Here is a 14,495-nt window from a genome sequence, read left to right as displayed (position 1 = left end):
CTTGCGCTGCGGGATTCTCTGCCTAGCCTGGTCTCATGAAAATAATGGTGCTGATAAATACAGCGTAGAAAGATGTAGTTATGGTGTTTTGATTCATGAGGCTGTGTCCCGTGGCATTTCAGAAGTTTTGCTCTTCTTTCTTTGCGCTTTGCGGGAGTGCTGTGTTTGAATTGTGCTGAGTCTGTGCGAGTCACCAAGCTGCTGAGGAGTCCAGAGAAGGAAAAGTTCCATCTAAGCACTCTCCACATCTACTTCCTGAATATGTTCCCGTTTCATGTTAAAGATTAGGCTCTGTGTAGTCGCTGGTGCGTTTCAGACCTTTGAATCCTTGTGTCTCTAACTGCACAGCTTTGGTGTTGCCCGAATGAATCAGTCTCTGGTCCTCAAATGCGGGCTACAGTAACCTCCAGCTTTTGTCACTTTCCCCCCACTCCTCTCCCATCTTAAGAAAGGGCTGTAAAACTGGAAAAGCTGCTGGCTTTCATCCTGCTGAGGGGATATTCTCTCTCCCCCCTTAATCTTTAGCTTATAAAACTTTATAAGCAGATTGCACAGCTATTGAGCAAGTCCTTCTGCAGTACATCATTTAGCCTTGTTTGCATTTTTTTATTGCCTACATATATTAGAAGCCATCCTGTCTTAACTTGCACATGTTGCACCATCTTTCTCTGCTATCTTAATCGTATAAGTCCTGGTACTAAAAGAAAAAAGCTTCTATTTTTGTCCTGCCCTTTATTTTTAAGTCAGCATGTGTGGCTGCAGAGTTATCAAGAGACTGGTAAATGCATGTAATAAACTTTCTTCCTCGCTTTCTGATAAGGAATTATGTGACCCAGCTCTCCATGAAATCACTATTTGGAACCTTTCCATTATTTTTATAAGAACTATTGACCTCAAAGTGCACTGCTGTAAAAGAAAACAGTGTGGTTTTCAGGCAGCATGAAAAACTTCTGTATATTTAGAAGGGAATTCTCTCCTCAGTTTTTTTGTCATCTCTGAAAGTTTGTTTGTACCTGCTAAGCTAAATACTTTATTTTGCATTTAAGTTCTTAATTGAACCAAGTAGCTATGCAACTTTGACAGGAACAGGCCCTAGTGGTGTTAAATTTTCAGGTTATGCCTATGGACACTGATACTTTGCCTCCTGAAACAGCCAGACATACTTGTATGCAGTGTCCTCTGGGCATATGGAGTGTCACATGGTTTCTGTGCCTTTCTTTTTGCTTTGGTGAGCTTTTATTTATCACCTGTTTTATACATGAGTACTGGAGATTAAGTCAGTTTAATCGGGCTGAAGCTATTTGGATTGTCTAGCCTGACAACAAAGGCGTTTGTTCCCGAACGCTCAAGCTGCTGTTTCACAGTCTATTTTGACCTGCTAGATGCCAAACTAAAGCCTATTTTGAAGTCCAGTATGAAAGTCCAATTCCAGGAGCGGAAGTGGTGGTGTTGTGTCACGGGGGTGCGTAGTGCCTTGGCAGTGGGCGCAGCTTTCATAGGGAGTGAGGGAACACAGCTCCGTAACAAGTGAAACGGGTTTCTCATACACCCTCTGCTTCAGAGGAGTTGCACTTGATAGTCCAGGATGCTCCTGCGTGGAAGCCCCAGTTCTTTGTTGTCCATGGAAAGCCCTGGAAAGGGACTGTTCCTGTAGGCACACCAGAGGTGCCAGAACACTCCCAGTTTTGCCCCAGCATTGGGATGGGGTGGATGTAGGATGTAGGATGATGTAGGAAACTGGCAGTATCAAAGCATAGCTGGTATATTCCCATGGAAATACCATTGTCCCTCTATTCCCTCTTTCCCGAAGTATGTGGATTAGAGACTTCTTAGTATTTGGGTAATTTGCATATTATTATAAGAACTATGACGAAATCTGTTTGCTTGGTCTGTGATGATAAAAATGCATTTTTGTCATTTGGGGAAGAGAGGTGACTAAACCTTTGTGGAGTCACATAATCATTCCTTTATTTGTAATGTTTTTAATAAACTTCATCACAAATATTACCATAAGAAAAATTTGAAACACATAATTAGAATGGAAATTATTAGACCTTTTAAACAAGCATTTCATTTGGGGGACTTTTCAAAAGTCACTGGTACAGGAGTTAAATGGGAGGTAAGCTACCACTTGTTTAATAGATTGTAATGGTAATAATTGATGTGTTTCTTTACTTGGCATTATAATGTTTATTTTTAAGCATTTCTGTTCTGCCCAGAGAGTTCATTTTAAGTTGATTAAAGTGTTTCAAATTCCTGTTCTAGAAATCTAGACAGTCTATGAATGGCAACTAGGGAAAACAAATGGATTGCCAACTAACCTGGATTTTCTATCAGGGTCCATGCCAGGACATTTTTAAGGTTCTGAAAATTCCCACAGGTTGAAAACTGGTAGGTCTTCATGCAAATTGAGCTTTGATGAGGTGCTACGTGATTATACCTATACTTACCTCTTACTAGAAAGGAGCCCGAAGATGACTCTGAAAGCCAGAGCAAGTTTGATAAGCCTGGATTTGCCTGCCTGTAGACATTCTCTCCAACCAGTCCTGCAGCTCATTCAGCTAACCCAGTTTCAAAACTAGGGAACCATAATGCCTGACAAGACTTGCTCTTGCAAGCTGCATTCTCTCTTAAGCAGTCTAAAGGGAAGCAACAGAGCAGACTGATTCTGATGAAAGGAAGCACTTGATTTTATGTCTTCTAAACATGACTTTATGCTTCAGCTTGACTTTCTCAGTCAAGTGCTGATGAGTCAAGTGGATCTCAGAGGTGCTGGGGTTCTTGGAAGGTGCTGGAAGATGCCAAAAGTCTTGTTCAGTTTGTTCCTTACTTTGCTACTTCTGAATTTTGCCACCTGTGCAGGCAGAGTCTCGTGGCAGTTCCTGCTGGGAGTGCACTGAACGTGTCTGTAGAAGCAGAGAGGCAGAAAAGCACCGCAGATCATAATAAGAAAATGATGACTGTGCAGTGAATTCGGGTAACGATTCATTAACATGCAGATCTGTGGCTGAGAGTCGCTCGGCACTTCGAGAGTGTTTTTACAAGAGCACTTGCTCAGGCAGGGCTGACTCATCACGTTCAGGACATGCTGAGCTCAGAGCGCACTCCTGCTTTGTTTATACATTGTTTCCATTTTTGACTGACTTCCTTGAATTCCCCTCATGCACAAAATTAACCAGAAATTATGCCAGTTGATGGCTTTCGTAAATTACAGAAGTAAACAATTTCCTGTTCTGCTGTATATTTACATATTCTTGAAAGGAAAAAAAGAAAGTATAAAATATTTTTATCTCATTTAAAATATAATCATAAGTAGGCCTGGATACTTTAATTTTATCATATCTTCTTTTATCTCTCCTTTTTGGTAAATGGGGGTGTTTTTTGCCTGCTTTTGCATGCAGAGAAGAGAACCTCATATGAATTTCTCTGTAACTGTGAGTAGTTCTAGTCAGATTTAGATTAGAATGGGCAAGACTTTTGCTTTATTAACTCTTCAGATGTCATTAAGTTATAACATCTGTGCCTTAAGTGTTGAAACCTTTGTTTTGTTTCTTTTTTTTCCTGCAGGACATTTCTTCTGGTGGGAGCTCCAAAAGCAAACACTACCCAACACAACATTGTAGAAGGAGGGCAGGTGCTGAAATGTGACTGGAGCTCAAACAGAAACTGCCAGCCCATTATATTTGATGCCACAGGTAATGTGTGGGTCGCTGTGGGGGAGATGGGATGTCTCTGCTCTAATGCTGCTGTGGGGAAGCAGAAGGGATTCAGGTCCCTGTGGGATTTTTGCATGGTCAGTGTGAATGCGGCTGCTTTTGACTGGCAACTAGTCAAGGCTTGCTTGTGCTTTCCTTTTCCTCTCCTCTCTTTTAGAATTCTGTTGTCCCTGGTATGTGCTGGAAGCCTGAGTGAGCAAACATTCTTCTTCTTGTGTTTTAACCTATTTATATTTCTCCTCTGTACTTTCCAGCAGTCCTAAAACATTTGGCAACCTAATTCCCAATGAACCCTGAGGGGTTTTCTTCCTTTTAAGAACGTGACATATGAGGACAGATACTTTTCATTATCAACAAAAGTGGTATAGGCAGAAATAACCCAGAAGTTTCAGCTGAAACCAGGAATACGAACTAAAAACTCTGGAAAAATGTCTTTTTGTAAATTTTTCCCCTTAGATGTAGCTTCATATTGTTTGTGACTTCTGTGATAGCAGCACTCAGGTGCCTCAGGTCATAGCCATTCCCTACCCATTTCTGACGCACAGAAGAGCCGAGCAGCAGCAATGTGGACATGAAATATTTCAGTCACTCTTCATGCTCTGGTGCACACAGTGATTTCCACAGACTGTGGCAGGTCATGAGAATGCACTGCATGTGCTTTTCTGCTCCAGCCACTCCGTGTTGAATCCTGTTTTCCGCAGTGTGTTTCAGGCCAATGGAAAAACCTCTCCATGTCATGGGAGGGGATTAGCAAGACCCATGTGGTAGGGTAGAGGAAACACCTGCACCTTGAAGGTCTGGTTGGCTATAACTCATTCTTGTCTCTGCCAGTATTTTGACTTGGCAGCCTAAAGGTTGTTAGACTGATGCAGCCTTTTTAAATTGTGTGCAGTACAGTGGAGAAGCATTGTCAAGGTATGCTACAAAACATTGTTGGTGTTCAGATTTCTGAAATCTTCATATCTTTTTGTGAAAACCACTATGTTACAGTTCCATAGCAAAAAAAAAAAAAAAAAAAGTAAGTAATGTAAAAAAGTAAGTAAAAAAAAGTAAAAGTAATGGCACACACAAGCCCCAAGCCATTATCATTCCTTCACTCAATTTATCATTGTCTCATATCATTCTATAGGACCATATCTGCCAGATTACTAAAAATCTATAATAAGTTGCAACATCTGACATTCTTATCTGCATTGGTGTTAAGACAGCAAAAATAGATTATAGCTATCTTTCTTTTTGTTGTTGTTCTCTGGGCTTATTGTTTACTAGAATACAAGTGTACTTTTTGTTAGTTTGGGTATTTTTAAGAAAGAATCTCAATGTCCCTAGTAAATAGTCATCATTAATATTGTAGCCAAACAACTTCTGGTGGTGAAAGATGAGCCACACGGATAGGTTCTAGACACATCTTCTAATGGGAATTGCAGTGCATTTATCAGTTTATACCATGAACATTTGCAGTAGGCTTTTCCATGTGCCAGGTAGAGTTGATAGAGAGAGGCCACTCTGCTTTGCTGTGTGTCTGTGCTTAAGGTATGTGCTCCTGGGCAAGCAAAGAGTGTTTTGCTCATCATTTGGCTTTAAGGAACAGGCATGTTAATCGGTTGAAATTTAACAGTAAAAATAGCAGGTCATAACGGCTTAAGAGGATTTCTTTCAGGCATGCTTTAACTCATTCCAGCTTTGAGGCAATGAATGGGGGAATAATGCATTTGTCAATTATTCTCCTGGTGAAAAGGGGCATTGTACTTCAGCTTGATAAAATAATAAATGCCCTGAGACAAAAAAGAAAATGTCTTTTTCTTTGTGCATAGTACAATGCTCGATTCCCTATGTTCTGATGACAAAGTCACTGCCAGCACTGTTAGCCCCGGCTCCTGCCTGCCCCTGCCTTGTAAGGGAACAGGGCTTAGGGAAGACTCGTGACCCACTTTGAAGAAACGGGAAGTGGAAGATCTGACCACTAACTTGTGGTGCTGATGCGAAGGGGCTTTTTGTAGATGACTAAATCCTCTGCAGGACTGATGACTGATTCCTCTGCAGGAATCCAGGCTCATCCATCACTGCTTAACATTTGTGCAATACCATTTGTAACTCCAGAGGTATTGCTTAGCCCTGCGATACAAGGCAGATTTTTTATTCCCTCCCAGATTCACTGGAAAAAAGTTCTGCATCATTACTTAGATGTGTTTCTTCAGAGTTATTTTCTAATTGCTTACAGCCAGTGAGAAATCTGACCTGTGAAAATGATGACAACACTTGTACTCGTGGCTTTCCTCTGTTTGCCTGTTGATGCCAAACTCCATATGTGGAGTTGGATGCCCCATGATTAGCAGGAGTCATGACCCCATTTCCGCTCCCGTACATAGCATGGCCTGATCATGGGGTTCCTGATGATTCCAGCGATTTCCTAGATTTTGTGTGTCTTGTGCGAAAGAAGAGGGCTGGCAGAGAAGAACCTGTTGTTGTTCACTGCAGGTATCAATCCCTTCTGCCAGGTAGCACAGCTGGAATGCCAGAGTAGGCCAAGCAGTGAGTGACGGCAGGGTAGAGGCTGTGTTCCTGTGCTGGGAATGTGGCAAGGGAATGGAGGAAAGAGCAAATCTTGTTCTGATTGTGTGGGGTTGTGTTTGTCCCCTTGTCTTGTATCACAAATAAATATGAGAATAGGGTTTTACAGAGGTCCAGCAACCAAGGTTTTTTTCTCTATATATTGTTCTATTACTGTTATTTAGGACTATTTCTTTTTAAACGTTCCTTGGTTTTTAGTTAAGTTTTTCCTCAGCTTTATGGGTCCATTTCTCTTCCCCATCTGTACAAAGGCCACACTGAGCTCAGTGGCTGGTCACAGCTGGGTTTTATTTTCTAGATCTTGCTTTTGGCTTTAGCATCATATTTCCACAGCAGCATGGTCATTTATGTGATCAAATGCCACAGCTCTTCCATAGCCCAGGAGGGAAGGTACCAGCTGCTGGAGGATAATCTTTGGAAGAGTTGTTCCAGCCCTGATGTTACAGCAGCATTGCTTGCTTGCACTTATCCTCACCCCAGCTGCCCTGGAGGAAAGCGATAAGTCATTAAGCTGATAGTTCCTGTACTACAGAATTTACTACTTTGTTTATTCCTTCCTGTGGATGACCACTCAGCTCTTGCAGGATGGGAGCTGGGCAGTAGGAGTCCAAAGTGCAATGTCATTTATGTAGCTCTCATGCTGAAATTACATGTATTTTCCTCTTTCTCATGCCCTTCCCATCAGCCTGTAACATAAAAAACAAAATCAAACAAAAGCATATATTATAACTTTTAAATCTCTGGCTAAAAGAGCAATATTTTCACTGTTCCTACACAGCATATTTTCTCATTTAAAACAGCAATATGTTTCATGGAATCACAGAATGGTTTGGGTTGAAAGGGACCTTAAAGATGATCTAGTTCCAACCCCCTGCCATGGGCAGGGAGAATTTGTGAGAGGGAATCTCCCCTTGTCCTGGATCCCTCAGCACAGTGGTTATACTCACTAAAAATACACTGGAGAATATTCTGTCCATGTTTGTCTGCATGTTTCTGTGCACATTATACTAATTGCTTTTGACATTCTGGTATATATGGTGGCTTTGGAAGGCAAAATGTTTATGTGGCACATTAACACTTCCCAAATGCAAAGATACTTACTTCGCTGTGGGGCTTCTCAGCCTTTTAGCAGTGACATCGGTTGGCTCTGATTTAACATAGTTATGGCTATGTGAAAATGGCATAGCAGATGTGTGGTAGAATCTGCCCTGAATTTCAGGGGTGCACATAGCTGTGCTGCATGTGCTTGTGTCACGGGGATAGACATTGAATACCTTTTTTTAAAAGGTTTTCTAATGTCATCAGGCAAGTGTTTCAGGCTGGCTTCTGTGCTTAGGAGCACATAAAGGTGAAAGTTAAGAAGGACCCAAGCACCAGAGCAGGCTTCCTCAGCTGCATACCTCTGTTGCAAAACTGAAATATGAAGCAGTGCTGCTGTTATTTTAACAGGTTTTCCTCCAAGTCTAGATAGAAACAAGTCTGATGTAAACACTTTTTTTACCCTATTCCTGTTTACCTTGTTAATTCAGCAGTGAACATGCCTCTGCCACAAAACTAAAATTTCTGCTATTGGTTTTCTTCCATATGTTGACTTCTTTCTACAAGTGACACAGCATTACCACAATTTCAATTAAATTGTTATGTAAAATACTTGGAATTTTTCCCCTCTGTCCCAGTTAACTTTCAGATTTTCAGAATGTGTAGGAGGCCCTATTTTTTCAGGACAAGCACTGAAGGGAAATTTATATTCTCAAGGTAGCATATTCTTCAAAATTATCCTAAGCACAAGCAATTTTAATAAATCCTTCCCTTTGCAAGATGTTTTACATTGCACATTCAAATTATCAAAAATCACAGGTTGTAGTTCAAGGTTAGTAAATATTTATCTTCATTCATTCTTATCTGTTCTTCACACTGGATAATTTTGTGACTGAAAATTTAGTTTATTTTTTGTTTTAATCCATAGAAATAGGGGAATGGTCGGAATTTTGTGAAGAAGGAAGTATCTAGGAAAGCAAATGGTAGAAAAACTGCTTTTGCACCTGGCTGAGCCCTTTCTACCAGACTGACCAGAGACATGGTTCCTCTCTTAGAAAGCTTAACACTTGGCTGCTTCTGCCAGCTGCTTAGCAGCTTTTTCCAGGAAAAACATATTTCTTGTGGCTAAACTGTGAAGGGAATGCACTTAATACTGCAGCCCATTTTCTGCTTCTGATCAGTTCTGAGACCAAGGTCCAAAGCCATTTGTTTTGAAGACATACCAGTCTCCCTCTTCTTTTTTCATTTCCACAGCCTTCACAGACTGGCGCAGCAAAGCTTTCATGGATAGTACCAGATATTGCCAACAGTGTTTCCATAATCTTCCTCTGGAAAAAGATTCTTGAAAAGTTAAAGGGTGTTTCCCAAGTTAAATTTATTTTGTGTAGTTGTCCATTTTTCCTGTATAGAATTAAACATGTCTTTTTTTGTGCAACAGGAGGATCAAAATTTCGGTGAGACAGAGAACAAAACCAGTGAGCAGAGGGGTGACCAAATGTGCTTTTTAGGAAAATCAACACATCATCTTTGTTTTTACTTATGTGTTTTACAGTTAGGCATATGTGGAATGGCAGGGTTAATACGCTTAGCTAATTGTCTGACATCTAGATAAATACCTCCATTATTTGGCCACGGAATTTTAGAGGATCACTGTGAGTTTTCATTCCAACAACAAAAAAAAAAAAATTACGTAGAGACCCATGTAACCAGTTGGAGTTAATCAGGCTATGCATGTGGCAAATTAATATGAATCAAAAGTTTCCTATGTGCTTGTTTTCCAAAAGGAAACAATCTTCATAATTATTTATATTATTTTACTTTTCTTATTGGGGTCCTAGCTTGTCATCAGTCAAGAATAGTGGGAAGTGGGCTGGTAAAAATAGCATTTCCTCATGTGGCTATGGCTTTTCATAAAAGTGTAACCAAGTGATTTTATTACCTGCTGTTTTTTTAAAGAAAACTTTAATTGAGAGATGTATCTGCAGCAGTATGAGATGCTTGAAACTGTAGCTCTTCATGTCAGCACCAGAAAGTGCAGTCCTGAGACTGCCTTAAGAGCTGCTGCATTTAGAATCATCTGATGAAATGCAGACAGCTCTACGAACTGTTGCAAAGGAAAATATGCTCATAAAACCGATTTGAACTTCTATGCTAATGAATTACAGATTTCTTGAGCAGATTTCATGTTTAGCTCGGGAAGATTTGCTTGTTCAGACAATGGATTGTTTTGCTTTTCTGAGACCTGTGGTAAACCAGGGATGCACAGCTGAGTGGTTATTCCTTCTCTTGGGGAAAGCTTTTTTTTTTTCCCTACTGTTTTTATTCTCTGTAGCAGATCTCAAAATTCAAGACTGGGGAGACTTACAGAAGCTGTTGAATACTAGAAACTAGGAGCGTCTCAAGCATTTTCAGCTTTGGTGGTGTGTTTTTACTGCTTTGGGAAAAGAACTCAGTATGGCCTCTGAGTTTTATCACTGACAGTTGTACTGTCCCTCCTCTTCTCCCTTCCCATGTGTTGATGCAACAAAGTAATTTAGAGAAACTGTTTGTTCTTAAATGGTTTTGGATGCAATTCTTTGAAAACTGGATATTTTGATTTGTGCTAAAAGAGGAGAAGGAGGCTTTTGAAAAGAAATTACCCTTGTAAAGAATTCTCCTGATTCCTCCTTATGTTTGCAGATTTGGTTTTTTTCTGTCCCCCAAGTGGGTGATTCTAGACAATAGGAGGCTTTGTTTGGAAGCCTAAACCACCAGTTTGGCATGGCTGGATCTATCTGTGACCTATTTAGCTTGAAGTGGGTGTTTTAACTGCCTTGGGCAGCTTTGAGCTGTAGTGTTGCACAGGGTAAGATCCGCTGATGTTGAAGTTATGACTGGAGTGGGTGCCATGAGCTTATGTTTGCCTTCTGGAGATTTTGATCATTTGTGCAAAACAGTCAATTGTTCAAAACTCCATCATTTCCACTTATGAAATAAGGAAGTGTGGGATAGGTCGGTATTCTTTGAAAATAGCTTGCTTTAACAAAGTACTGCTTTATTTTTGGCTGATTGCTTTATTGGTATTACCATGGAATCCACAGGGGAATTTCAATCTCAAAGGCCATCGATTTAGTCAACAATAAAGCAATAAGTCTTGTGAAGACCATTCATTGATTGGGAGTGAAATGGATTGATTTTTATCTGGCTGAATCTCTCATTACCTCAGTCCCCCTGAAGTTTGGTTGTTATACTAATCCTTATGCTGGATAACTGCAGCACGCCTTGGGATCTGGGTGCTGGTCTGAAGGCAGAAGAGAGTGGCAGGATGTATAAAATCTCCTCTGCATGTTGTTAGAGCTGACAGCAGAGAAATGCTCATGCTTTCGGGCTTAGGTGGACTCCTGCATGAATACTGTTGGCTCTGTCTGTGTGTGGCTGGATCTCAGGGGTATGACGAGTTGGAGAAAAAAAGGCAGCTTACTTATATTAGGCAAGGGAAGAGATGCTTTTGTTCCAGCACCGCCCGGGGAAAAACGCGGGATTCATACCTCAGAAGAGAGAAGGGGAGTAGTGGGAAGGTCTGTATTCCCGTCTCCCTGAGTCATTGCAAAACACTGCGGCTAAACCAAGGTTGCTAAAGCATCAGCTGCCTCCCAGCATGGGGAGTTTCAAGTGAAGATAAGCTTGTGTTCACTTGCTCCTGCTGTGTCAACTGAGGTTGAAAGCGCTCAGAGTTTGGATGTAATGAGAGATGAAAGATACTTTACACTGCATAGAGTATTATGCATATAGTATTATGCATCATCCTATTATGAAAAGAGGGCTCTTGCATGTTTTATAGCTTTGTCTTTCTTTTGGCTAGCTGCATAGTTTCCTTTTACCTAGCAGAGGCAAGTTCATTTACTTTGAATTGCCATAGTTACAAAGAGGTTTATTTTAACGAGAGATCTGTGAATTGGGTGTCTATTTACGTTTTACAACTCCTTAAGTATTCTTAGTATGGCGACACTGAATCAAGTTTCATCAGTTCCGTGCCTCTTGACTGACGATTATCTCTGTTAAGTCTAGCTGAAGATTGGGGAAAATGTTTTAGTTCAGTTTGCTCAATACCATAAAAACAAGCGAGCTGCAAGTTGCAACTGGATCCACTTACTCAACAGCAGGCATTTTATAGTAACTCCATTGTTTCTGTAACTGATAACATTTACCTTGGGAAAAGAAGGTGCCAACTATCCAAAGCTGATAGTTAAAAGAAATCCATCACTGAAAAAAACTTTTGATCTTTTTATTGTATTTAGAAGATGGATTTCTTTTCTTTCTCTGCAATTTCTACCCAGCATCTCCACATTAATTTTCATTTATAAATTTAACTCCTATGGAATGCAGTAAAGAGACAATGTTCCATTGGTCCACCAGCAATGCACCAATTTTTTTTTTTTTTTTTTTTTTTTTTAAATTCTGTTCTTGGCCTAACTACCCCATCACTCCACCTGGAAAGTACCTTGTGAGACACAGCTGTATTGACTTGACCTGTTGGCCCTTCTTCCCCTATTGAAAGAATTATGTAAAATCATTGTGTGATGCCCACTAAATTCAGAGCAAAGGAAAGACCAGGGCATAAGCTGCGTTTACTATAGGAAATAATACCCCATGGTCAAATGACATAATCCTGGAATTAATGACCCATCAAGTACAAGTCCCTGTAGGAGTTGCATTTTAGTCTGACAAATAGCATTGTATAAATACTCTGAATGTTTTCTTGAATAAATCTAGTCAGAATATAGTTTGTCCCACCTAAATGTATTTGTTTGAATGCCTTTTTTAAAGGCTTCTTCAAGGCAAGGTTGGATGTTGCTCTGAGCAATCTGGTCGAGTGAAAGGTGTCCCTGCCCATGGCAGAGAGGTTGGAATAAGATGATGTTTAAGGTCTCTTCAAACCCAAACCATTCTGTGATTTTATGATTAAAATGTACATCATTGGCTTAAAGACATGTGTAAGGTATTTTTGGGATACTCTGAAAGTTTAGAAATACAAGAAAAGGCTATAAGAAATGCATTAAGGCTACAAGAACCCTTATAGTACTAAGGCTGATTGTAATACATCAAAGCATTGGTCTGGATTTATAAATCCCTGGATGTTTAAATCTTACCTGCAATACAGTTTGGTTCATTTAAGGTAGTAGTGTTTTCTAGAGGGTGTGGGGGAAGGCTTGTTCTTTTTTTTTTTTAGTTTAGTATATATATAACTACCACTAAAAATTACACCAAGATAAAATAATAATCAAGTCAGGGCTCTTGTAATAAAACACAGAAATGCTGAAGTTAGTCCTGTACCTTCCCATGACACATCTACTTTATGGTATAGATCAACATTTAACTGTGGTTAAAACTGCTTCAGTGAGGGCTCACATTTAAGTGTTTTAATGTTTGTTTTCCCAGTCATGAAGAAAAACTCAAACGGTTTCTTGTTTAAAGTACGGGGATTTTTGTTGAATGGGTGTTTTCCAGATTTCCTCATAAAATTAGTTTCTCTTTGGACCTGAGAGAAAGGCTTATTATCTATTTGCGCTGGTTTTCCTGGGGAGAATTTTGAGTGAGTGTAGGTAAGAAAAGGTTACTTTTTTTCTGTAATGGAGAGTTAACATCAGATTTTCCCTGTACCAATTTTTTACCCAAGACATCTGTCAGTGTTTCCAATGTACATATTTTCTACTTGATCTAGATCTTCTGTCCTCATGCACTTTCCAGTGTTGCAGCCAGTTTCAAGCTGTACTCAAGGCCCTCTGCCTGAGACACCCCCACTTAACTTTACAGAACCTAAAGATGCTTTGAGTACAAGAGAAACTCAACCTAAGACATCTTAGTCTTGTAGCACATCTTGGTTTCCTATGTGTCTGCACTGACACAGGCCAATTTGACTGAGATGCTTGCAATATATTTTTATAATAGCAGTGTGCTATAAATAAATAAAATCCATCTTGCCAAATTGCCTAATGGAACACATTTTTCTCTGGGGTGGTGGGGTTTTGTAAGAATTCTTCATTTGTTGTTCAGGCCTTCAGAAATTATGATGCTGGCTTCTGAAGTCATGACATCTGGCACATGAACTACATTTGGCAAGTAATTATCTTTGTGGTCATGTTCGTTTGCTTTCCTGTTTGGAGATTTGGGGTTTTTTATATGCCAGCTTCTGGTTGTATCTGAAAGCCTGGACATTTCTAATATTATCCCCAACTTAGAGCTGAATCAGGGCTTTTTAATACTGTAGAAAAATATTTTTGTCCCCTAAACACTAAGGAAGATGCTGTCCTGGACACTGATCCTTCTTGGCAGCTTGAGAGTGCACAGGGAAAAGGCAGAGAGGAGCTGTTTTGGCAGCCTGTGCCAGTTGTTCTGCTGGCTCCCCTCTTCTCCAGTGCAGTCAACATAGACCATGGGCAGGTGGCACCAGTAACCAGTACTTGGTTGTCTTTTTATTGTATTTTTTATTCTTATTACTGATTCATGCTGCCTCAACTGATGCGTTCAGCTCAGACTTGAAGCAGCTAATTTCCTTAACAGCTGAGATAAAATCAGGTTGTTGGTAATGCAGAATGGCTTCTTATTCGCTCTTGCAACACCACCTTTCCTTCTACTTCCCGCCTGTTGTTTTAAATTTAAATGGGAAGTTTGCATCCTAGACACCTTTATGGTATCTAGGACAATAGGATTCTGCTTTACCCTACAGAACTGCCATACCACCTTTCATTTTTGTCATAGATATATATTGTGTTATAAGTATCCAACAGTAGAGAAAAGTATAAAATGCCACTCTGTAACTATTCCCAAGTTTTACATTGTTTAAAGCTGTGTTTGGCAAGTAGAGCTGAGACATTTCTTTGTATTCAAAAGTAGCTGGACAAGTAGAGAGCAGAAGCCGAATCTGTCTTTCCAGGCTAAGTAACCCTGGGTGTGGTTACAAGACGAATTAACCACTTTTAAATCCCTGTTGGTGCCAAAAAGGATATCGTTCCCAGCCTTGTCTTGCTGTCTTCTCCCCAGCGGGTTAGCACTACTCCCCTCCCCATGGAGCCAGCTGGGTTGGAACGTCATCCTACTGAATACTTTTTTAGGAGGGTTCATTCTTAGGTGGTTCATGTTGTGACCATGTGACCAGGGGAGTAGTGCCAAGAGAGACACGGGCAGCAGGAA

The 14,495-nt window shown here is 40.3% G+C and overlaps 1 protein-coding gene across 1 annotated transcript in view; it reads left to right on the top strand.

The window, feature by feature from the left end:
• Positions 1–3,535: 3,535 nt before the first annotated feature.
• ITGAV (integrin subunit alpha V) overlaps positions 3,536–14,495 on the top strand; it is a gene marked incomplete at its 5' end in the record, with an annotated part of 43,560 nt that continues 32,600 nt past the window's right edge. The window contains one exon of the mRNA XM_008630526.2: positions 3,536–3,695. Coding sequence (XP_008628748.2) covers positions 3,536–3,695 — 160 coding nt within the window. The remainder of the gene's footprint in view (positions 3,696–14,495) is intronic.

The sequence above is a fragment of the Corvus brachyrhynchos genome, unplaced genomic scaffold, assembly GCF_000691975.1.
Source record: "Corvus brachyrhynchos isolate BGI_N302 unplaced genomic scaffold, ASM69197v1 scaffold370, whole genome shotgun sequence".
In the NCBI taxonomy this organism is placed as follows: Eukaryota; Metazoa; Chordata; class Aves; order Passeriformes; family Corvidae; genus Corvus; species Corvus brachyrhynchos.
Note: the sequence above shows the minus strand (reverse complement) of the source record. Positions and strands in the feature narration are given on the sequence as shown.